This window comes from Chrysemys picta, chromosome 5, assembly GCF_011386835.1.
Source record: "Chrysemys picta bellii isolate R12L10 chromosome 5, ASM1138683v2, whole genome shotgun sequence".
NCBI classification, from domain to species: Eukaryota; Metazoa; Chordata; order Testudines; family Emydidae; genus Chrysemys; species Chrysemys picta.
This window is the reverse complement of record NC_088795.1, coordinates 59,573,217-59,598,989: the sequence shown is the minus strand read 5'-3', so window position 1 is coordinate 59,598,989 and position 25,773 is coordinate 59,573,217. Positions and strand designations below refer to the sequence as shown.

Genomic DNA, 25,773 nt, shown 5'->3' with positions numbered 1-25,773 from the left:
CAGTAAGCAGATTGCTAATTAGATGAGCGGGGTTGGGGAAAGAGACAGCTGTGGTAAGATGTTAAACTGTTGGATGTGGTTGCGTTTAATGGTTGCTGTAATGTTTGGCCATGGCAGTAATTTTCATCACTTTTTATTTAATACACAATGAGTTCTACTTTTCATTAAAATGCTCAATGATCAGAGGTAAGAATTGAAAGCAGTAGTTCTGAATGCACCAACTCCTAATTCTGCTTCCTGTAACAAGGTGTCCTGCCTGTGAATGCTTTTACTTTTAAATTCAAATGTGTTTTAAGTGTTAAAAAATGAACAGGAAATTATTAAACAATGAGTGTACAAAGTCCTATTAAAGTGCATATGACTGCTGTATTGTATCATCAGCATCAGCTCTCAATTATCAGTTTCACAGTGGATCTCTCTTAATTACTTTAACGTACCTTCCATGCTATCTGTTTACAGTTTAAGACTACAACAAGACACTTTGTCAAAAAGTTGTAAAGCAAACTATAATGAACGAAGTTGTAGGTATCAAGAACCAATTTAATTATTCACAAATCCATATCTTCTAGGGTCCGTTTACTGAGATGATATGCTGCTGTATAAAATGGCAGGGGTCTTAACTGGCTTTCTCATTCTTAGGTTTTCTGATTAGTGCAACCTGCTCTTTCTAAACTGAATCCACAGCTACATATGTATATTCCAGAGTAGTTACTCATCTTCGCTAAATGCATGTTCTTTACCTGCTTCTGTGTTTTTCCACTCTTTGCTCTTAACACAAGTGAAAGTTAGTGACTTCACCACTTGTCCCTCTTATACTCAGTGTTTGGCCTACTGTTTCTCCTAAGGGTGGAAACCTAGCTGCGTAAGTGAGGTAAATGCTCTTATCCTAAATGAATGCTTGCCTTAATGTGCCAGGTCATATCATTTATCAAACCTCTCTTCAAACTTGCAAGATGAAACTGAGACAAAGGTGTTTGGCCCACATGCTCATGAACAGATCATCTTTCTTTCCAGGGATACTGAGAGATAAATGGCATTGCTACCCTTGTCAATAGATTCATGGATTGACTTTGTAAAGTGTGTAAACATGGTTCCTTTTTTTAAATGACTAAAGGAATTGCAAAATCTTGTTTCTTCAGGAATTATTGCTTTTTAAATACATTCGCAATTTAAAATCTCCTCTTTGTACTTTGAGAACGTAAGGGTCTACAACAGTGGTTCTCAAACCTTTGTACTGGTGACCCCTTTCACATAGCAAGCCTCTGAGACCCCCTTTATAAATTAAAGATACTTTTTTTATATATTTAACACAATTATAAATGCTGGACGCAAACTGGGGCTTGAGGTGGAAGCTGACAGCTTGTGACCCCCCCATGTAATAACCTCGCGACCCCCCTGAGGGGTTCTGACCCCTAGTTTGAGAAACCCTGGTCTACAAGAATTGCTATGCCCTAACTCTCCACTCAGCTCTCAAAGCCATCCCACCAAAACAGAGATTAGCATCTCTTCATTTTGGCGGCTCTTCTATGTCATAATAAGTATTACAAACTCTGATGACAGTAGCATGTTGGGTGACTTCCCTTATTCCATCTGCATGGTGTGTTTGTTTTACTTAGCCTACATTTACTACTATTTATGATTACTGAGTTTGTCTTCCTCTTCATTAGAGAATTAAAATACTGTGAGCTTCAGCACATGGGTCTTTGTAACCTGAACTGATGGAGAAGCTGACACAGAGATTCTCTCTGAGGTATTGCTCTTACTGGGTAAAATTTCAGGTGAGAGAATAATTGTATTGTTGGGTATCAAGTACTCAAACTAGTATAGCCCATACTACTGCCTTAAGGAAAGTAACATTTGTAGCCTGCCAGCACTTAAGGGAACTAACCTAAAAGAGCAGTCATTACGGTTTCATTCAGTATTGAAACAAATTATGGTTGACTTTCCTTCACTGAATCGTAAAGGAAAATAAATACACCTCTATCCTGATATAATGCGACCCGATGTAACACGAATTTCGGATATAATGCGGTAAAGCAGTGCTCCGGGAGGACGATGGGGAAGTGGGGCTGCGTACTCTGGCAGATCAAAGCAAGTTCGATATAACGCGGTTTCACCTATAACATGGTAAGATTTTTTGGCTCCTGAGGACAGTGTTATATCAGGTTAGAGGTGTAGTAACATTTAAAAACTAGTTTCAGAATCACTTTTCCGTGTATGTGCCTTGTTCAACTTTATTGTAAACCTCCTTAAATGGATGCTAAAATGTAATATTAACAATTACATCAATGTTGCTGTCCTCATGATGTTCTTCATTCTCACGTAATAAATTCTAATTCACGTAGGGCCAGATTTTTAAAGGTATTTAGGTGCTTGAAGATGCAGATAGGTGCTGAGGCACTTGTGAATATCTGATTAAGCACCTCTCTTAATCTTTAGGTGCCTGAATATCTTTAAAAATCTGGTTTCACTGACTAGGGCATTGTGTCTTAACCTGGATTCCAAAGTGTTAGGCGTATCAAATATATTCACAGATTAGCAATAGGAGCAATTTAAGATTAAGTTTCAGATAAAGTTGTGCAATATTTTCAAATATAAGTATCTTTAAATATTTAAACTATATTTTTCTTACCATAGTTCATGTATTACTTCATTTGGATGTGTTTGGGGGGAGGTGGAGAAAACGCTGTGTGGTTATCTTTCACACATCTAAATATTAGAGATTTACAGTAATAGTCTCTTGGCCTTCAGAATCTGTTACCTCAAATGCCCATAAGATGGTGCTCATCAGTTGTGTTTTTGTGTACTGGTAGACCTGTTATAATAATCTAAAGATGTATACAATCCTATTATGACTGAGAGTGCAGATGTTTTGCTTTGGATTATTTAAAATTATATATACTCATAGTACTGTGTGCTGATACAGAATATATAAATTAATATGCTATTTTGGAGTGTGCTTTAAGGACAGGCTCCAATCATATGCTACCTTTGCTACTTTTAGGAAAGACCGATGTATGGCATTCAAATTACCTGATGCTGATTAACAAAGATGGTAATTGACCATGTAACCTTTCTGACTTAAAATGAAAAATAAATATTCTATATTAGGTGTAAGACAAGTTACTTTATTTAGTCTCATCTTTGCCTTTTGCTGTTTTCTTTTCCTTTATTGCTATTTGCCTCAAGCAGCTCCTCTGCTGTGCCTACTTCAACGTCAAATTTTTCCTCCTTAGAAAATGGTTCTGGTACTGATCATGTTGTTTTGTTCTGCTCACAAATGTCCATGGACTCAGCCTGATAGTTGTTCTCTGCAGGGTGGATAAAAATCAATGGCTTTTTAAAAAAAATTAAAAAAGCCAGATGTTTTTATTTAAATCAGATTTTTTTGATAAAATGCTTTTAAAATGTTTAAGAAAAGTTTTGTAAATGAGTTCCAATAGTTCATGGATTAGGGACCCAATCTTATGTGGTTCCAGGGGCTTCTGTATAGATTATTTAGGTTAATCTTTCTATCTATCCAATGGGACTCGGTGCTCAGTCTAGAAGATACCATAAGAAATGCTTAGTTTTGCAGTTCTCCAACTCCGGATTTGTCTCCAGAGATAACAGGCTTGTAAACAGCAAAATTGTTTTTCAATAAACAAATAAATAAATAAATACTATATAGAAGTGAGAAATGACAGACCTCAACCCTATTGTCTCTCTGCAAATCTGTGTACATAGAGTCAATCCCTTACCTCGCTCTAAATGTGCAAAGTTGACCCAAAACTATTTGCAAATTTGATGCAAATTCACCAAATAGTTTCAACCAAAATGTTTTTCTGCAATTTAGGCACCATTCACAAAATGGGGAGAGGGAGGAAGGGTGGTGTCACTGCCACCCTACTTGTAATCTTTAGCTGAGTGGTTAGAGCACTGGAATGTGGGAGACCTGGTTCAATTCCCCCTCTGCCATCTCCTATTTGGAGATGGGATTTGAACTTGAGTCTCCTGCGTTGCAGGAGAGTGCCCTATTCACTAGACTGGGATATTCTGCTGTGGGTATCAGTCTCTTCTGTTTACATTGATTTTTTTTCCCCTTTTTTAAATCTACTCTAGGAATTATTTTGGGGAAGTTCTACGACGTGTTGCACAGATGGTCAGAGTAGACGAGCACAATGGTCCCTTCTGGCCTTGGAATCTGAGTATGAATGACAATGAATAATTTGGCCACAGAGAGTGAGATGTGGTTCATACAAGTTCCAGTTCCTGCTCCAATGACTAGTAAAATATTTATACACAATGCAATAGCTTCAACAGAGATTGAGACCCACACCAGAATATTCCATAGTCCAGTGGATTAAGATTCTTTCCTGCAATGAGGGAGACCCAAGTTTAAATCTTGTGTTTAAATCAGGTAGTGGGGGAAATGGAAGCTGGGTCTCTTATGTCCCAGGTGTATGCCGTAAGCACTGGGCTAATGGCTATAAGGGAGGTGGTGCTGCTGCCACAACCATCCCTCCTCCTGTTCTATGAAGCTAGCTCTTTACAAATACCTTAAACAGATTTTTTTTTAATACGCTTAAATTTTTCACAAACTTTGGATTGTTCAACCAAATCAAAATTTTTTATGCTGCCAATGAACTGAAAAATCGGTCATTAATTCAGCTCTTTTTGTACATGCCTTTTACAGAAATTTGCAAAATACAATGCACCTAGATTTTTGGATCTTAATTGGTAAAATAAAAATAAATCAAGTAAGGCCTTGTCTACATGCAAAAATTGCTTTAATCACCGTAGTGTGGATGTAAATATATTGGTATAACAGTGTTGATATTAGTATGGCTTCTTTCTGTATGGGAAAGGTAATGTGCTACACTGGTATAACCACACTAATTGTACCAATATAATGGTTTCAGTAAAAACAAATCACACATCTAACCAAAACAGCTACACCGGTAACCAGGTCTAAAATAAAAGTTTTTCATACTGTTTTTCTTTAGAAACGAATATTTATGAACCTCAAGATACTCCACTATATGCAATGATCTAATAATGACACTATTTGTGTCATTCTCCGCATTAGACCACTTCGTCATGCCTCATTTGAGTGTTGGTAATTCCAGATTTTTCTTCAACTCTTCCCTTAAAATGTTGTTCTACTGAGGCTAGCATCAATGGCATCTTACTCAGTCTGTTCCCCTTGTAAGCAAGCAGTTACCCATGTGGAAACCAGTTGAAGATAATGATGTTGCCAAGACCCTAATTTGAAAGCGTTAGGGGTTTGCAAAGATGATGATGCACTCAGTTCCGAATTTGGCTTGGAAAATTTTATTGCTGGTGGTGCTATCCCAGAAGGAAAGAACCTGGCTTGACTGTTAGATCCCAGGTTGAATTTTTGGGATGGGCAGTTGAGTGAAACATTGCTTTACTTGTAAACTAAGCATATTTGCTCTGAGTTGATACATTGATATGATAAATATCAAAACCCACTGTCATTTTTAGTTATTTTTCACAATGCAGCTACACTTTGAGTCCTGATGTCTTGCTTGTAATAGATGATATAAGATGGAGTGATTTTTCTTCTTTGAAATTGACATTCCTTGTGCTATCAGTAAATAAAAGTGTAGAATTTCACCAGGATGGATTAAATGTAAAGTTGCCTGAACGCCGAGAGAGATGAAAGACAATTTGTAGGCATGCAACTTCTGCACAAAATTTAAAAAAGAACTTCCTATCTAAAGCAAAGAATGACATCAGTCTAAATTTATTACTAAGGAGATTGTCCTTTCTTCATTTTGTTTTGGTGGCATTATCCTCTCCCTTTTAAGATGATACTTTCTTAGTGTTCAATTCTAGCAGGTTTTTTTAGGGCCAGATATTTCAGTGAAAGCGTGGATGAGGAAAAAGATTTATTGTCGTCTGTTAATCTCACTTTTCAGAAGAAAAGCATATTCTAAGAAAACACCACCTTGCATATTACCATTTTATGTTTGGCTGCAGCCTTCTTCAGGATATCTATTGTAGCTTGATTCAGGGGATTATGTTTCATTTTGATTCGAGTGAGAAAGCAAGAGAGTAATGTTAAAACATTCTTCTAAATTCTAGTGCTGGTTGTCATTCCAGAACAAGTTTTTTCTTTGCAAATATAAATAACTAAAATAAAATGGCTTGCAATATTGGGAACCACGTTATTTCCAGGATTATCTGGGTTTGTGTCTGAGTTTTGGAATTAAACCTGCTGATTAAGTTGCATAAAGCTTCAAAAAATGGTCAAGCCTCAGCAGATGCTGCTTTTGGCTGCGGAGATCTGCAGTCTGTTCAGATCAGTTAATTAACCTGATCTCTGCTGTCTTGTTATTCATAGTACTTCTGTTAGAAGCCCAGAAGTCTATTTTAGTGGCAATTACGGATACAGAAAATGAACATTTTGCTAGCTAATTGTTTGCTTATGTCAGACTTTTATTTCAAACCCCTCTTGTCAAACAGTTGTTGGTTTCCTGATTTTAAAGAATCTGATAGAAAGATTTTAGTTGGACATAAGGGCGCAGACTGAAGAATAGCTCTCTTGTCTGTTGGTGGCACAAGAATAGAGTAAAATTGCCTTTTTCATGATGTACATTATGTGATTCAGGGATTTTTGTATTCTGAGACCTGGTTTTATATCCTGATCAGTTTATAAGTGAGTTTGGTTTCCTTTTAATCCCCATCAGTGCATATTACACATTGTGTAACTACCACGCAATGTGGCACAACTGAGAAATGTCCCTCCCTCGTTGAGAGACTCAGTACTGGAATTATAACTGGATTGGTAGAGCTGCTTGGGAAAATCTAAATTACATCTACCTGAACTAGTCTATAGTCAGTGCTGTTTTGGCTTTACAGAGAGGGGTGTAGGATCATGAAGAACAGAGATAAAAACATCTGGCAACTCATCAAAAGAAACCAGTGGCAACATCTTATTTCAAGATCTAACTTTTTAAGCTTAAGTAAAATTAAGATTTCACTGTTTTGAGATCAAAATGAAGGACAGGGAGTCACAGTGGAGAAATGGATTACTGAAATTCTCATTAGCAATGTATTACAAGAGCAGCTGCTTTACAGTTAAAATTTGTTACGTATTTATTTTTTAAGCGTGGATAATGTAATTGGTGCTGTACAATACACAGAAATCCATAATACTAAGTCCCAAAGAGCTTACGATCTAGAAGACAGACATAGAGGCAAGATGCACTGAGAGACTTGTAGGAATATGTTTACCTTAAATAAAAACATTTTATGAGTTATCTTAGCCTAAAATTGGAATTCACAACCAAATGTGACATATTAACATGCTGTGTATGAGTACATCTATCCATATGGACAGAAGTGTGCATACATATAATTCAATATTAGTTACAATGTTGTCAGTGTTTGTATGTATAAAAATTATGGAATCAATTATAGCTACTCCATAGCTAGAAGAATTTTAGTTCTAAGGGCATATCTTCATAAGACAATTCTTAGAAAAATATTTACTAAGTTTTGCAGAGGAAAGATTAAAAAAAATTTTTTTAAACTTTTTAAATCTGTCCTTTTAAAAAAAAAAAAATTTCTGTCTTCCTCATATTACTTTGTGCTTCTCTAACTAAATAGTCTCCAGCTCTAATATTCATTCATTTTGTTCGTTTGTATGCACACATTCTGATAGCATAAAGATGGGCCACTTGGAAAAAAACCAAACATGCAAAAGTTGGTGCTAACTCACCTTATGTTAACTTATCGCTGCTTATTGTTCAGCAGAACTGGTAGGGTAGACTAGAAAACAGGTGTGATTTTTAATTTTAAAGTTAGCTAATGTATATTAAGTGATATTTAAAAATGTGCTGGCACCTACTATAGTTAGGGTTAACACCTTTAAACACGTGCTGTCTGATCCTATCTGTGCTCCCTAGAGGGATTTAGTCACCTGAATATTAGGTTAGTGCAGGGGTCGGCAACCTTTCAAAGAAGAGCCATTTTTTTAATTTTTGTCTTTGACCAAAATATTTCTAGAGCCACATCACACGCAAAGCTACTTGTAGAGTTAGAATTTATCAACTAATAATAATTGAACATATTAAAGTTATTACTACTCATCAATACTTTTAATGCGATTAGAATCTAGGTGCTTCAGCAAGGACTGTACCAGACTGCCCACAGCCTGGGTAGGTAGCTGGGTCCATGACGCTGCATCTTCACTGATATCTTTAGCCAGGGTAGGTAGATTAAAGCTAACAGAGCTGCAGTCATGCTTCTGATTGCAATGTACGCACCCCACTTGCGTTTTTACAGTACCTAGCACAATGGGGACCTGATCTCAGTTGGGGCCTATTGATGTTACTGACCTACAAATAAGTTTGGACCCATCTCTCCTGCAAATACATGCATTCAGATTTGGGTTTGTTAAAATGCATTTGCTACAGGGCCTGTAATGATGCAACAGTCCTTCAAGTAAGGCTATGAATAAGGCCAGTATCCTGGCAGGGGGTCACAGTAATGCGATGTCACTGTACAACATGTGTGCTGGAGACTGAGTGGTCTCTGCCCTTCTGAATCACAGGGTGCCACGAGCATTGCGTACCCGCGACAACATAATAACTACACCTGTGCTGCAGTGGATTATGTGCTTATGAGACCCTCACCCTGGCGTTGTATCAGACTCCGAATCTCTAGTGGGGAGGAGGTGGCTCCTGCTGGGGTGGCGCTTGTGGGTGCTGGCAGTGCACGAAGACCCGCTGCTCCCCTCCCCCCAATGGGTGCGCAGAGATGTGCCAGCAGCCAGTCGCTTCCGGGAGCGGTGTGGGGCTAGGGGAGGCAGGCAGCCTGCTGACCCCTGCTGTGCTGCTGGCCGGGAGTCACCTGTGGTAACAGTCTCCCAGCCAGAGCCCCCACCTCGCAGCCACTCAAAAAACGGCTGGCCGCAAGGGGGCAGCCAAAGAGCCGCAGATTGCCAACCCCTAGGTTAGTGCAATGCATGCCAGAGTGGGGCTACACTCTGTTTGGGGAAACCAAAGAAACTGCAGATTGTGCACTTATTTTTGTAGCATGTTGCAAAATGCATCCTTTTAGCTGTATTGTGGGGTGAAAAACCAAGGGGGAAGGAGAGGCAGTCTTCTGAGAATTGGTACATGGGGCACTGAGTTTAAGAACCTGCAAAGCTAGAACCTGGGATCATGGGGATTCTGGGCTGCTGCATCTTTGCATCGCCACTGGAGGCTTAGGTTTGGCTCCCACAGGAGAGCCCTATGAGGCTAAACTCAGCAGGAGGTAGTGCCCAGTAGGGCCTGCATGGCGGACCCTCATGGCTCACTGATCGACCAGTACTGATACTTAAATCAGGAAGCCATCATGAGAAGCCAACTGAGCAACAACACAGACCGCCTGCCTGCCTGCTTCTGCTCCAGACCCTGTTTGTGGTGGACCATAATCTCTGGCTTCTGACCCTGGTTTGTCCTTGACTTCACTATTCAATTGCTGTCTGTAACCTGGCACCAAACCTTGACTTCCTGGTATCCTGATCTGTCTCGACTCCAGTGCTGCTATTGCCTGCTGCCTACAACTTGGTACCTGACCCTGACTTTCCAGCATTTTGACCTGGCTTGCTCCTGACCCTGCTACTCATCTCCCGATCGCAACTTAGCAGCTGACCAGGGCTCACCAACCACCCATGGCTGGGCACTGACTGAGGCATTCAAGGAATATCTACGCTACGGAGACTGTACCGTTATAGCGATGTTTCCATAGCTATGCTGGCATAACCCCCTCATATTACAGATGCCGCCTGCGCTAACTGAAGGGGTTTTCCATTGCTGTAGGACAGAGGTTCTCAAACTGTGGTCCATGGACCACCAATGGTCTGTGAGCTTCATTCAGGTGGTCCACAGGTCATTCACTCTAAGGTGTGCACCTGGGCAGTCGCACACGAGAGAATGAAGGGCCACCCACCTAATTAGTGGAACTGCGCAGGAGTGGTTCCACTATTTAGGTGCCTGGACAAGACGCACATGTAAGGTGAGGTGGTGGTCTGGGGGGGGAATAAGGGGTAGGTGGGAGGAGGCAGTGGGGTGAGAAGAGAGGGTGATGGGGAGTTTGGCATGTGCAGGACTGCGGTGGCCAGAGAAAGAGGCGACTTTCCCCACCTCCAGGGCTGTGGCTGCCAGGGAGAGACCCCCCTCCTTCCCAGCCCCAGCTCAGGGGCTGTTGTGGCGGGGGAGAGAGGGCACATTCATTGCATTAGAAAGGTAAGACTACTGATATTAAAAGATGAGTTGTGTGCTTTTATTTGTAGAACAAAAAAAGTTTATTAAGTTTGTGTTTTATATAACGCTTTTATCCAAAGCACTTTACAATAGTTAGCAAATAGTACAAACAACATTTGGGAAGATCATTAAGTGGTTCGCCGAGACCCTCAGCAATTTTCAAGTGGTCCATGAAAAAAAATATTTGAGAACTACTGGTGTAGGAAACTATGTCCTTGAACGAAGGTAGCTATATAGCTGGAAGCATTCTTCTGTCAACATAGCTGCATTGGACAGGGGTGTGGATTTTTGAGACTCCTGACCAACATAGCTATGTCAGCCTAACTTTTAAGGGCAGACCACGCTTCAATCTTCTGTTCTAAGGATATGGCTGTTTATGTTTGTTAGCTGGTGAGTTTGTTTCTGGATTTGTCTTTGTGGGATTAAGTGGTTTTAATAAAACATCAAGGTGCCTAGACCCTGAAATAATCTATTCATAAGAATATTAAAAATTGAAATGAAAATATTTGTAAAACTTAGAAATATTACAGATAAAGAATTCTGTAAAGTAGGGAGGTAAATAGCGGGGTAACTGAAATAGTAACATGGCATAGTGCTTTTCACATCCTAGTGAGTTTAAATTCAGAGTAATGTAACTTGAACTGACTTTCTACTGGCTGTCATACAATGACGGATTTCTGATTTTTAAAATATGTCACAACCATAAATCACTAGTTTTCCAAGATTGCACTAGCAAGCTATTAAAGAACATGGCAGTATTTACTGTAGATAAATGCAAATTTAAAAAGGTTCTCTGTATCATGGTTTAAATGATTTAGTGGCTTTCAATGCACATATATGAATCTGATGTAATGGATTTACGAAATTTCATCTCCTGTATGGAGGCACAAATCTGCATATTATTAGACCATAACTTGGAGTCATATCTTACTTGTATATATTTAAACGGTGTCTCAGATTAAAATGTGCTGAAATAAATTCATTTTTAAAATAAAGGCCATATTTAAGGCTATTAATGCAGAAACTGGAAAAGGTTTTGGGGGAAAAAGGGCATACATTTTATCTAGATTTAGACTTACAACAAAACGTTACACAACTTTTTAAAACTAGGATAGCATGTCTATTCATGGGTCACTGTTTCTGAGTGCAGTCTAAGTTAGAAGTGACCAGAAGTTGTTTGGTTTATGAGAAAACAATTGGTAGTTTCATTCATTTTCCTAGTTTCAGGTGTGAGGATGACAGCAGTGCAGTCATGACAGAGGAAAATAATTGAATGAGGAAAAAGGCTTTGTCTATGTTGGAGAGATCAGTCTGCATAAAATCAATTGATGGAATCATCCTAGTTGAATGCTGGAGTGACTCTAAGATGTCAGTGCTGCACCTGTGTAATCTGACAGGCAGTTGTGCTGTGCATGCCCACTGGAGTTGTTGATTTTTGTGTATAGTACCTAGATATGTATGATGGCTCCTGACATTGCTGTCAAGTACAGTGCATTCTGGGCAATTTTTGCTCGTTGTTGTGGCCCAAAATATTATGGGAGAAGGGACTAAACTCTCCTAATACCTGGGAGGCATCCGTGGTCATACTTTTACCCCACAGGGTTTGTCTACAATAGACTTATATTTTTTAACTTTGAATTAAATGATTGCCAGAACTGAAACAGAAATCTTCATTTTCCATGCTGTCAAGCTGGCACCTTTCACAAATGCTAAATTCATCATCAGATGTGGAATGATTTAGTATTTTGAGTTTGAACTGTGTTAGTTTGTTCATGTGCTTTTTTTCATAAGGGCTTTGCTATAATCTTGCGCTTTGAACTAATAAAACTTGTAAAATGATGCTGTTAAAATAGCAAACTGATAACACGAAAACATGTATAGTTCCTTTAATTTAAAAACATTTTTTTTTCATTGGGTCAGATTTAGCCTTGGGAACCATTTAAATTCAATGGGAGTTGTGACCAATGATAAAAGGCCTCAATTGTCCCTTTCTAGAAGAGCATTCTTTGTGCTTTATAAATACATAAGTAAATGTGGATCCAAGTACTAAGCCAGATATTAAAATAAGTCAATGTAAAACCAAAACAATTTTAAGCTGTTTTTAGCTTGCTGTAGAATCAGTTCCTCTTTGCTTTAAAACATGGTAGTTGACTATTTTAAAATGTGCAACATGTAAAAATCGTGCAAGCACTGCTAAAACACAAACTGACCTGATCAGCACAACTGATACCTGGATAGAGAGGTGGAATCAACAGGGGTAGGATGTTGCTTCTTAATTCTCTTCTCTTGGTATAGGTCATATCACCAGTTTAAGGAGGATTCTTATCTCTAGGGTCCTGTTTTTACATGGGCAAAAAGGATGCTTTTTTAAAATTGTTAAATTGTCAGTTGAGCTAGCTTAACTCAATTGAAGCACCTTCAATAATATGTAGACAGGTAAACACCATTAAGTGGTTTGAGTTGGCTGTGTTGTACCACAGACTAACAAGACAGGAAAGAATCATCTTTTTTGCCCATGTAGACAGGACACAGATGTGTGCTTTCAGCTTCTGTAGTGGAAACCTAAAACCACAAACTCAAGTCTTAGCATGTAATTTGAGGAAAAACTGGTCGTAAACCACAAAAATGAGTATTGGCTTATACACTTAAACATTCTTATTGATCTGAAATCCTAAAGAATCTTGTTTCTTAGGGTATGTCTACATTACAAAATTAGGTCGATTTTATAGAAGTTGATTTTTAGAAATTGATTTTATACAGTCAATTGCATATGTCCACACTAAGCGCATTGAGTCGGCGGAGTGCGTCCTCACTACTGTGGCAAGCATCGACTTACGGAGCGGTGCTCTGAGTGGTAGCTATCCCGCAGTCTCCGCCACCCATTGTAATTCTGGGTTAAGCTCCCAATGCCTGATGGAGCAAAAACATTGTCGCTGGTGGTTTTGGATACGTGTCGTCAGTCGCCCCTCCATCCGTGAAAAGCAACGGCAGACAATCGTTTCGTGCCAGACACCAGGGCGATTAGAAGAGCACAACAAGGCGCGCTCGCATCAGAGAGTTTTGAAAAGCAGTTTCATGATTGGCCAAGCTTCAGTGTGACCGTTGTGTGTGTTTCTCCTTGATGCAAACCCGCCTCCTTTGTTGATTTTAATTCCCTGTAAGTCAACCACCCTCTCCCCTTCGAAATAAAGTAACTATTGTTTTGAAACCATGCATTCTTTAATTATTAATTAAAAAAAAGAAATAACTGACAAGGCAGCCTGGGTGGGGTGGGGAAGGAGGGAAGGACAAGGCCACATTGCTTATTGTAGCCACAGTAAAAATCAAACTGTTTGAATGACAGCCTTCTGTTTCTTGGGCCATCCTCTGTAGTGGAGTGACCAGAGCCCCGTATTCTTGGGCATCTAGGTGAGGAGGCTATGCAACATGGGGAGAAGGGTAGGCGGTTATACAGTGGATGCAGCGGGGGTCTGTGCTCTTGTTGGCTTTCCTGCAGCTCCAACAGACGCTTCATCATGTCCGTTTGCTCCCCCATTAGCCTCAGCATCACGTCCTGCCTCCGCTCTTTGCGCTCACTTAATTCTTTCCTGGCCTCTGCCACTGAATGCCTCCATGCATTAAGCTGTGCCCTATCAGTGCGGGAGGACTGCATGAGCTCGGAAAACATGTCATCGCAAGTGCGTTTTTTTTCGCTTTCTAATCTACGATATCCTAATAATTATTATATTATTATATTTAACCTCAGGGACGGAGACGATAGGGGGAGCGTAGAAACATTCTACGCTCTATGATTCTGGGGGGACTGCATGGTCACCTGTGCTGCTGAGCTCGCCATGCTGACCAAACAGGAAATGAAATTAAAAAGTTCCCAGGGCTTTTCCTGGGTACCTGACTAGTGCATCGGAGTTCAAAGTGCTGTCCAGAGCGGTCACACTGGAGCACTCTGGGATAGCTCCCGGAGGCCAATACTGTTGATTTGCATCAGCACTAACTCAAATTTGACCCAGCAAAGTCGATTTTAGCGCTACTCCCCTTGCTGGGGAGGAGTACAGAAGTTGATTTTAAAAGCCCTTTAGCTCGACGGAATGGGGTTGGTTGTGTGGACGCATTCATTTTTAAATCGACCTAACATGGCTAAATTCGACCTAACCCTGTAGTGTAGGCCAGGCCTTAGAAGCAAAACTTTCCTCTTCCTTTTGACGATCCCATCCGCCATTCCACTCGAGCGTTTGACTATACACGATTTTCGCCTTACGTGCTGACTTTAGAACCTAACCCCCGCGTAAGATGTGACTCTCCTCTATTGTCTCTGACAGTACACCTACATTGCAATGTAAGGTATAATTGTAGCGCAGTAGGCATACCTATGTTAGATTGGTCTAGCTCGTGTAGCAGAGAAGATGGCAGCACAGACCCCCAAAAGGGGCTAATAACTCAAATATATAGCCTGGGTCTCTGGTAGGCAGGTACTTGGGTGGCTGGCCAATGCTGAAGCCTGTGCTGCTGCATCTGGACAGCTGCTGTTACCTATGCAGGCTAGATTAAAGCAGGCATGGGTAGGCATACCTGCACTTCCGTTACACCTTAAATTGTGTTGTAGGCATATGCTTAAGGCTATCGCAAAGAGGGAAATCATAGCTTTGAATTCAGAATATAAAATTATCTGTGCAGTGATCCATACTGTGTTCAAAAATTAAATGTAGTGCCATATTGACCATCACAATGGGGAGCGTCAGTAGGAAACTCAAACCCTCTCTCCCATCAGTGCATGTCCCAAAACCCTTATATTACCAAGACTCCAATGTGAGAGACATCCCCATGTAGCAGCAGAGGAAATTTAAATGTGGGGTTCACTTTTCTTAACCTCTATAAAGGTTTCTACATTACCTTATTTTTCTAATTCAGCACTTCTGATCACACTGTCAATAATAGTAAAATTAATTGGGCCATACAAAAGTAGCTTGGTAAACGTGGGTGTGAAATGAGTGGGAGATGCCACTCTTGCTATACCCTGCCCTAAGTTTACAAACCTATGTTGTTTGCTAGGTAAATGACAGGAGCTTGACAGGAAAGCAACAGAAAAAGAGGAAAAAAAGTTACTTTCCTCTTTCAGTTTCCATGTCTATCTCTCATTTTAAACTTTCAGAGGAGAAGATGGAAAAAAATAGTTAAATTAGTATACTTCAGTGGCTTTCTCAGTGCTGTGGATTTGGACTGTTCCTAAACAAAAGTTAATTGTGGTCTCAGACTTAATTTAGTTACTTTTGCTACACCATGCATGGAAAGGAGTTCCCTATTTACCTGAAATTTCTTAAATGTTTTCATTAGTGGCATATACAGCTGCCCTGTAATTATAATTCCAGATCCTTAAATCTTGATCTTCCAGTAGGGCAGAGTTTGGTAGCTACTTTATATTCAGAGCAACCTCCTAATTATGTGTTAAATCTGAAAATTTCTGTATCTAGGGGCAGTAGCTTCACCAAATAAACAAGCCCCAGCAGCTCTTCCTATATCTTGTGAATCCTCCTTCCATCTGAAGTCAGACGGAAAATTCCTAGCAGTCATTTCATTCCCATCTTTAAATTTGTTTTATTGTCTCCTCATCTCTAGGTTTTGCTAACACAGGGAAACCTTAACGTGCACAGTTCACTCCTAATCTGCTGATTTCTAGAAAGGTTAGGAAAGAGAGAAACACATTTAAGGCTTGACTGTTTGTGTTGGCTTGGAATTGAAGAGTGCATACATTCCTCCTAGTCTCAAAGTATCAAATGCAGAAATTCCTTGTGCTTACTGAAGAGCTCCAGCTATTGATGTTATGACTTTCTTTTCTGAAAGTAAATATAACTGGCAGATGTTAAAGACATAATGTAAAATTTGTGAAGATGTATTAGAATACTTAGAACACTATGCTTTAAAATCATTGCTGTATGCTTACACATTATACTACACCCTATAGAAAGAAAATGTTATGCCACCCTGTGGGTTGCTATAAAGAATGTTTATGAAGTTCAGTCTAAGACTTAAAATACGTTGAATTGGAGAGTTTTGAAAAATGTACTGTATGACACAGGAGACCAAATCATGCTAAAGTGCAGGGAAAGACTATACATCAGTTCAAAGGCTACATTATTCAAAAAAATACAACCATAAAAAAGTAATAAGATTACATTCTCACACTTCATGGCTAGTAAGGTGCATTAAGCTGCTCAGATATTCATAACTTACTGTGACATTTGGGAAGATTACATTTTGCTGTGCACAGCCATTACTGCAGCTCAGATAATAACTAGCCAGTGCATGGGCCTGGATTATGATCCCTGTCGTTGGAAACAAATTTGTGTTTTGAAGGTTGATCAGTTCCAAATCACCATTAGAAAGGGTTAATATGACATACTGTAGAGTGTGTGTGCTTATGTGTATCTAATCGGTATGCATGCATAGAGTATATCAAATATAGTCCACATTGTGTATACTGCTTTTCCTGTCAATTTTTTTGTCAAAAGATATTACTTAAAACACTTAAAGGAGAAATGTTTAAAATCTAGTGACTGCACTAGATATATACTTTTAATGTAATACCTGCTGAAATATTTGTTTTTACTGGTTAGATTGGAAAATTAATTTGATAGCTTCCTGGATGGGTGATTACTGTTAATGGTGTGTGTAGCCAAAAATGAAGAGTTGATAGTAGAAGTGATAGGGTGAAGGTGGGGTCATCTTATTTGCAACTAAATGTTGACCTGTACAGTTCTGATGTGATAGCTCCTGACTGGTTAGTTAAACTAAATATATAATTAAATTAAAAACTATGGTGTGACTCTTAGCTGACAGCAAACGTATAGCCACTGTATTTGCACAAAGTATGACTAAGAAACCAAAAAGTAAAAGTAAAGTTTCATTTGGGAGACTGTCCTTTTGAGGAAGGCTGCAATCAATCTATTAGGGTGGGTGATATGCTTGCATTCAGTGTAAAATAGTAATTTGAGAGTGGCTTCCTTGTTTTTGATCCAATTGTCTTCAGGCTTTTTTCTCGGAGTGTTTTTTTTTTTTTTTTTAAAGTGTGTTTTGTGATGTTACTACTTTATCCCATTCCACCCAAGGATCTCAAGCACTTGGCAACCACGAATGAATTAAGATAGACGTGAACTTCATTTTGCTGAAGGGGGAAACTGAGTGACTTGATAAAGATGAGATCAAGTTGGTGGCAAAGCTGGGAATAGAATTCAGATCTTCTGACTTCCAGTCCTGTGAATTTACTAGATAATACTCTGTTAGATGTTTCTTTAATTACTTAAATTATTGCAATTCAGGAAAAGTGAAAATGGAAGGGAAATATAAATAACTTTTTAAAATGGTCATTCAGAAACTCTCCTTTTCTTTATACAACCTCAATCACCTTTGCTAGCTTTCTCAATTTCTTATGGAATTTGACATCACTGCTTTATGTTCAGAATCTTGAAGGGTGCTCCTTCCAACCTGGAAACAAAATTTAGGACCTTTTGGATATTCTACAGTGATTTGAGTGTTTGACTTAGCATGTTTAAGGGCAACAATTCTGTTCTGTTAGACATACTTGACCTCAGAACTTGACCAAGTGAATGGAGCTGTAGGGGCTTATGGGAAGGCAAGAGAGAATAAGTATTTTGGGGGGATGACTTCTGTCACAGTATAACTTTAAGAAGGAAATCAACTGAATTTCTAATTGGATCCTGTTAAGCTGTCATTCTAAGTAACTGATCAAACCTGTCCAAATAATATAATTCACATGTTTAGTTAGTTTTGAAAATATCCACATCTAACTCTTCAGATTTACTCACTACCCTTCCACAAACGTATCAAGATATTTGATTTTCTCATGTGTCCCTCAAATTGAAATCATGACATTATTTTCTTAGGAAGGCAGATGAGGGGAGGAGGAAAGAAGGGGAAAAGTGCTTTGTGACATCCACCTAAATACTTGAAAGATCTAAAGAAACGGAATTCACCAAAAATTTAGTTTTGTTTTTTAGAAAGTCTTTCTATAAATGGAAGGAAAAATGTAACACAAACTTGAATTTATATCTAAGATGTCACAGTACTGTAGTCATATTAATCTAACTTGCTAGAAAAGTCTAGAAATATGAGGGCCTGGTGAGACTGGTAGGTTAGTACATTAGCCTCAAGAGAATTGCATTCTAATTCTAGTTCAGGTCACAAGTGAAGATGAGTTTTGATTTCTTTGTAGCTGTTCCCTTGTGCACATCAGAAACCCCCTAATGTGGCAAGCGCACCAGTTTCTGCTCAAGAAAGGTCCATAACAAAAAGTTCTGAAGAGTTGCTTTTCTAGATTTAAGTGCATTAGCAAATCTGTAGGAGGAGTCATAATCATTAGTGTTTGGCTCCAAGCAGTGCTGCTGTTTCTTCACTTTTAAAATGATCATTAACATTCATTCAGATACAACTGTTTTGTGCTATAATTTGAAAATGAACAAATAACCCCCCCAAACCTCATAGAACCTTTGCTTACAAAGTAAAATTGCAGTTGATACTGTACTTCAATCCACTTTGCATCTAATATACCTGAAGTGCAGCTTAATGTTTGTAAAGAGCAACATTTTTTGGTGAGGTAGGTCAGCTCTTTGCAGCAGCTGTTCTATTACCTATCTGGGAAGTGCTTTTACAGATGGGCAAACAGAAACACAGAAAGGTCAAGTGACTTCATCAAAGCTACACAGTGAATCCATAACAGAAGTAGCAATTGGACTCACGGTCTGCCACCATCCAATCCCTCTTCCCTAATCTAATCCAAATCCAGCCCCACAACCTCTGTAAATGTTTCAACACACAGCCTTGGGAACTTGCACAGCAAGTCCTAAATGTAAAATGATATATGGAAATGATTGTTACTAATGCTTTGCCTTTTTTTCCTTAAAGCTTGTTGGGGGACATTTTGATCTGGAAATGAACTTTATTATCCAAGAAGGAGAGAGTATCATCTGCATGGTAGACTTGCTGGATAAATGTGACATCACTTGCCAGGCTGAGGTATGGAGCATGTTTACAGCAATCCTGAAGAAGAGTATACGGAATCTACAAGTCTGCACAGAAGTGGGGCTTGTTGAACAAGTGCTACAGAGAATTGATAAAGCTGACAATATGATTGCAGGTATGACTTTAGATGGCAACAGAATACATTTATTTGAGCTAAATATGATTGTCTTTATATAAAACCTTAACACAGCACTTTTATTGACAAAATAAAAGAATACGCATTTGGTCATTATGTACAGAGCTGCCTGTATATCATTTTAATATTTTTTCCTTCAGATCTCTTAGTTGATATGTTGGGAGTGCTGGCTAGCTATAATTTGACGGTCCGGGAGCTAAAATTGTTCTTCAGCAAACTCCAAGGAGAAAAAGGAAAATGGGTAAACAACTTTGTTGTCTTAATGTTGGTTATACTGTCTCCTAATCTTTCCAAACAAAAAGGGCTATTTGCAAACATTTTTAATAACCAAATGTGAAAGCTATCAAAGATGTAGGGATCCCCCGAGTAGTATTATCAATAGATGTCTTTTTGCATATTAGTAATAAAATATATGGTGTAGAAGTGTAAGTTACCAATTAGATTTACGTTTGATCGCTCTAGAAATATTGATACTTAGTGTCTCCAGTTTCCCCCTGACAAAAAGGTCGCACTTGTCTTCTTTATATACCTGCAAATAATTTTATGGGAGTAGGTACCTGCTTTTCTTTTTATAACTAAGTTACATGAAATGAAGGGAAAACAAAAAAGCAGAGGATTAAAAAAAATATGTAGACATTTAAAAAAGGTAGATTTAAAAACTACCTCCCACATACACAACCCAAAGAGTGTCTATTCTCACTTCGTTTTTTCTTTCGGGTAAATATTGCAGAAACTGATTCGGTTAGCAAAGTAGGTATGTGTAGAAAGATCTGAATTTAAGGCAGTCTTGTAATATCACTTGCCGCTTGATTCCAAAGCGAACTCCAAGTGAAAAGTCCTAGTATAAATTTTTTACTGTTTACACCTGGAGTGGAATAGGAGAACCGAACACCCCTGATAACCTCCCTCCCTAAAGTGAACTTGTTTTTCTCATAGGATACTGATGCTATCAAATGTACTTTCTCCTCCAGGTGGAATCTAAACATCAGAATTGCTACTTTGATGGAAGTAGCAATTGCTTTAAGAATTGTTCCAAGCTCTTTGAAAACATATTTGTAATCCTGCTTTGGTGGCCCCTAAAATAACCTGCTCAATATAGAGAAAAGGCTTCTCAGATCTGGTTTCTTGCTGTGTAAAAACAAATACCTATTAAATATAAAAACCTATGCTAATGCTCAACTAAAACTTTACTTTTTAAACAAAACTCCAAATTGCTCACATAGAAAATATTGTGTATCAAGGTTTAGATTTAAGACGAATGTAGTTAAAAATATTGCATATGTTCAGTGTGAGTGAGTTAAGGTTCTCTTTGCAGTGTTAATGTTTTTATTTCCTGACTCTCTTGTTTGCATTTAATTTTCTTCTTAAAGAACAAAAACAGAGGAGAAAAGAGGAGAAAAACATAGCTGCATTGCTAGGAAATAGTACAGCTGCCTAAATCTTAAACTTAACTATCTGCAGCAGTAGTTATCCAACTTTTTGTGCTGTGCCACAGTGCTGCAGACAGTCAACTTAAACTGTGATCTCCATTCCCCCCATTATTTTCTGCACATGTGTGAATCATTTTGATTTGCTTTGAGCATTTATTTTTGAAATACCTTTTTAAGATGGCACAGTGATTAGTCTTCAGTGATTGGCTTCATATGAAGTTTTAAGTTTATTATTTTTTGTTTCCTAGGCTCAAACAGTTTGAAGTTTCTTCTGAAAACAAGAAAAACATGATTTTCATTCTCCCCCTCTTCCCCCACACTCCCTGTAACTCTGAGGGAGTTTAAAGGAATTTCTTTACTTCTCACCTCAGAGAAAGACCAGTCATTAAAAGTTTCACACCTCTGGAAAGTTATAGGCAAGTGAAAAAACAGTCTTAAAACTGTTGGCCTGCAACCATAACTATAACACTTGATACACCTCTACCCCGTTATAACACGAATTTGGATATAACGTGTTAAAGCAGTGCTCTGGGGGGAGAGGGGGGCGGGACTGCACACTCCGGCGGATCAGAGCAAGTTCGATATAACGTGGTTTCACCTATAAGGTGGTAAGAATTTTTTTGGCTCCCGAGGACAGCGTTATATCGAAGTAGAGGTGTATATTAAATTGATGTAAGCTCTCAAGTTTTATTTTGAGATTACTGCCACTGAATTCAGTAGGAAAAGTTAGCTGAAGCAGAACTGGGCTGTTGGTGTCTAAGATGAATTTTGAGTTGACACACTTCCTTGACTATTACTCTCCTGAGTAATGTGGTGGCATAGTGTTTGTCTGTGGAAGGATAAGAATTGTGTCAAAATGCATTATAATATGTATCAGAATAAAATACAAATGTTTGATATTTGTGATAATTTCTTTTAATAGCCACCACATGCTGGAAAATTATTGTCTGTGTTAAAACACATGCCTCATAAATATGGTCCTGATGCCTTCTTCAACTTTCCAGGAAAAAGTGCTGCAGTAAGTGGTTATATACATTTTCTATACCTTTATTTGTTATCCTCCTCTTACTACTGGCTCTTTTCTTTCCTATTCTCATTTGGCTCTTTTGTTTCATTTATACGGTTATATTCACTAGTCTGACATTGTTCCTAGAGAGAACTATTTTTCCAGGGTGGTAACTACATTAAGATTAACTGAAATATGTTACTATTAAATATGCACTACCTTTATGGAAGGACAAACCATCTTAGCTAAAGAAAGAACGGGTACAAGTAATAGCCCATATCTTAATAGCCCATAGCCCATTTTGTGAGATTGGTTCAGTTAACTCACTCTTATTTGTTGCAAGCAGAATCTTTGTCTGCCTTTATTTCTTCTCTCAATATTCCTTAGTGGTGTCTGCCCTAATGTGCAGCATACAACGGAATCCCCAAATATTATACACATTTGAGAGGCACTCCTGAGGAAGCCCCAGAATGCACCAAATTGAAAGTTGGCTCAATTCTGCTGTCTGTTCCTTTTTATGGCAAGAGACACAGAACCTCCCCAGAGACTTCCGCCCCTCAAATGATCAGACATCATACATGTGAATATAACAGCACATGCTATCTCTATGAGCTGACTCATTTATACCCTGTCCATATGGGAAAAAATCAGCATTTACTGCACTGTTTTACTGCAGTTTCTATTACACATAAGAAATACTACCAAAATATTGCTGAGAAACACAGGGATAAAGCTAACACTATGGCTAGGGCCCTACCAAATTCGCAGCCATGAAAAATGCATCAAGGACCGTGAAATCTGGTTTCCCCCTGTGAAATCTAGTCTTTTGTGTGTTTTTACCCTAAGCTATACAGATTTCATGGGGGGAGACCAGAGTTTCTCAAATTGACGGTCCTGATACAAAAGGGAGTTGCAGGGGGGCTGTAAGGTTATTTTAGTGGGGTTGCAGTATTGCCACCCTTCCTCTGCTCTGCCTTCAGAGCTGACTGGCCAGAGTGCGGCGGCTGCTGACTGAGGGCCCAGCTCTGCAGGCAGCAGCGCAGACGTAAGCGTGGCAATACCATACCGTACCATGCCATCCTTACGTCTGCACTGCAGCTGGTGGCGGCTCTGCCTTCAGAGCCGGTTATCCCGGCCAGCAGCCGCTGCTCTCCAGCTGCCCACCTCTGAAGGTAGCGCCGCCATCAGCAGCAGCACAGAAGAAGGGTTAGCAGTACTGCAACCTGCCTTATAATAACCTTGTGACCCCCCCTCCCCTCCCCCAACTGCTTTTTTTGGTCAGGCCCCTTACACAGTGAAATTTCAGATTTAAATAGTTGAAATCATGAAATTTACGATTTTTAAAATCCTATGACTGTGAAATTGACCAAAATGGACTGTGAATTTGGTAGGGTCCTAACTATGGCACAGTAAATACTTGAATTCAGTATAAATTTTGTGGCATTCATTGATGGTAAATAATTTGTACACTAAAAACAATTTTTATTTTTAAACCAAATATGTTCAAAAATGTCATGCAGTTGTCCTCACTAAGGACCAAATTCATCAAAATTTTGTCTCATAAATTTGAGTTGTCAAATCTTTTAGTTGTTAAGAGTAAAACGTATGTTTTCACAACCTCACACATAACTCAAAAGAGAGTCATCATCACACAATCATCTCACAATCTCTTTCCATATATATTCTCCGCACTCAAGATCACACACAAACCACCTTCTGTCTTGAAATTAAACATAACATACTTAAGCCCAAAATAAATTTATTTTTCAGTACCTTAAATTTTCATTTACATAAAGATAAAAATAGTAATATTTCTGAAACCTTCTCTATAGAATAATAATTATAATGGGTGTATTAACATTATTTTTGTTACTTGTACATTGTTTTATTAGATTCTTATACGGTATATAGTATTTAAGTGCCTCAAGACAATGAGAAACTTAATATTATAGGAATCTTAATATTTTAGATAATTAGCACAAGCCATCCTAAAAAGCTCTGTGAGTTAAACCAATTGTAGTGATATCAGCCCAAAAAAGTTGAGTCAGTCTCAGACATATAGACTTATTAGTGAATTACAGCTTTACAGAAGGATTTATAGCATTGTGTTTGGACAGGGATAGCTACACAGAGTTGGGGAGCATAATGAAGAGTCTGGCAACACTTATGTTCTTTGATGTTTTTGTTCATTGGTATTGATCATCTGGACAGCATCTTTGATCAGAGGGTTATGGAAATCTGAGTTGAAATTCACCATTTTGCTTCACAGACTTGCAATGTAAAAGGTGAATGGTAATGCTTAAAAACTGTTCAAAACAAAGAATTGAATACTATAAAAATTGTTGAGCATATAGTTAGCAATTTACAGACTTTCTAGTTAATATAGGTACTGTGTTTATATGGGGAAAATTTTTTGGCTGGAAGGATTGTGTAATGTCTTCTTTTGAAAACAGGGTTATAAGTCTCACATTCTCATGTCTATTTTTCTGCAGAACTAAGATAGGCATGCATTTTCTGCAGATAAGACGGTTTCAGGCAAAATCTAGAAACTTCCATTTTTATGCCTAACTTCTTTCCACAGTCAGTTACTTTCCTCCTCTTTGGGATTCAATCTGATGTGCCAGCATTGAAGTGATCATGAGTCTGTAAATTTCACTTTTCTGTTAGTACACAACAGAACAAGATGAGCTTAAGGCAATTTTGGACCAAATATTTCTCCAAAAAAGTTTAGTTTCATTATAAGTTATTTTTATTGCGGTATAAATATTTTTGTCATGAAACTTTAGAATCTAAAGATTCTTTATATTAAAAAAAAAACAAAAAACAAAAACCCCAAACAAACCAATCTTGGGCCATTTTATTATTGCAGTAAGACATTAGAAGACTGTAACTTGCACCATGTCCTGTCTTAATTCATAAATGATTTTGTTAAATCTTTCTATATTAAATATCTATATTACTTCCTTTAGGCTATTGCCTTACCTCCTATAGCCAAGTGGCCCTACCAGAATGGATTTACCTTTCACACTTGGTTAAGAATGGATCCTGTAAATAATATCAATGTGGATAAGGATAAGCCTTACTTATATTGGTATGTATTATGAAAACCTAGATTTCTAATGTTTTTTTCCCATTTATATTAATTTTTCAATGGTCTCTACTTACATTGAAAAAACCAATAACCTAATAACTTTTTTGTTTACGTGCAAATTTAGTTTCATTTCTTTAAAAAACTTTTTTGTAGTTTTCGAACAAACAAAGGACTTGGTTATTCTGCTCACTTTGTTGGAGGCTGTTTGATTGTGACATCAATAAAGTCAAAGGGAAAAGGATTCCAGCACTGTGTGAAATTTGATTTCAAGCCACAGAAGGTGGGTTAAGCAAGTAAATTCTTCAAATAAGTGCCACAAATTACCACGGTACATGTGTGTAATTAGCCATTAATTGTAGTTATTTTTATTTAGACCAGTGTCCTAGTAAGGTCAGGGGAGTGTTCTGTTTTGTTTGCTAATCACTAACTTCATATGGACCCAGAAAAATATTGTTTGCAAAAATATTACCAATAGTATCAGTTGGCATTATTTAGAGAAGTAAATAATACCAACTTTTACAAGTAAAACTTAAACAAATGTACATAGTAACACGCCATTTTTTAAGATTGTGATTTAATACATTCCCACGTGTAAAAGAAAAAAATGCAATTTACTAAAGAGTAAATCACACATGTGGCCTAGGTGAATAGTGACTGAAAGTTAGATCTCTACTGGCTGTTGGCTTAATTCTGTGAAATGAGTTGATGGTGTTTGTCTGTTTCTTGCTGGACAAGTGTGTCCACATCAGTTGGTGTTGTGCAGCAGAAATGGTAAAGATTGAATAGATATCAGGATCTGGGAAATTACTGGGAAAGTG

General features: G+C 38.4%; 1 protein-coding gene across 8 annotated transcripts in view; it reads left to right on the top strand.

The window, feature by feature from the left end:
• The window catches only part of LRBA (LPS responsive beige-like anchor protein), a 551,104-nt gene that overhangs the window by 48,583 nt on the left and 476,748 nt on the right, over nt 1–25,773 (top strand). For all 8 annotated transcript variants that reach the window (XM_065597797.1, XM_065597794.1, XM_065597798.1 and 5 more), the window contains exons 3-7: nt 19,176–19,407; nt 19,569–19,669; nt 21,781–21,876; nt 24,834–24,955; nt 25,109–25,235. In XM_065597797.1, the coding sequence (XP_065453869.1) occupies nt 19,176–19,407; nt 19,569–19,669; nt 21,781–21,876; nt 24,834–24,955; nt 25,109–25,235 (678 nt within the window). The remainder of the gene's footprint in view (nt 1–19,175; nt 19,408–19,568; nt 19,670–21,780; nt 21,877–24,833; nt 24,956–25,108; nt 25,236–25,773) is intronic.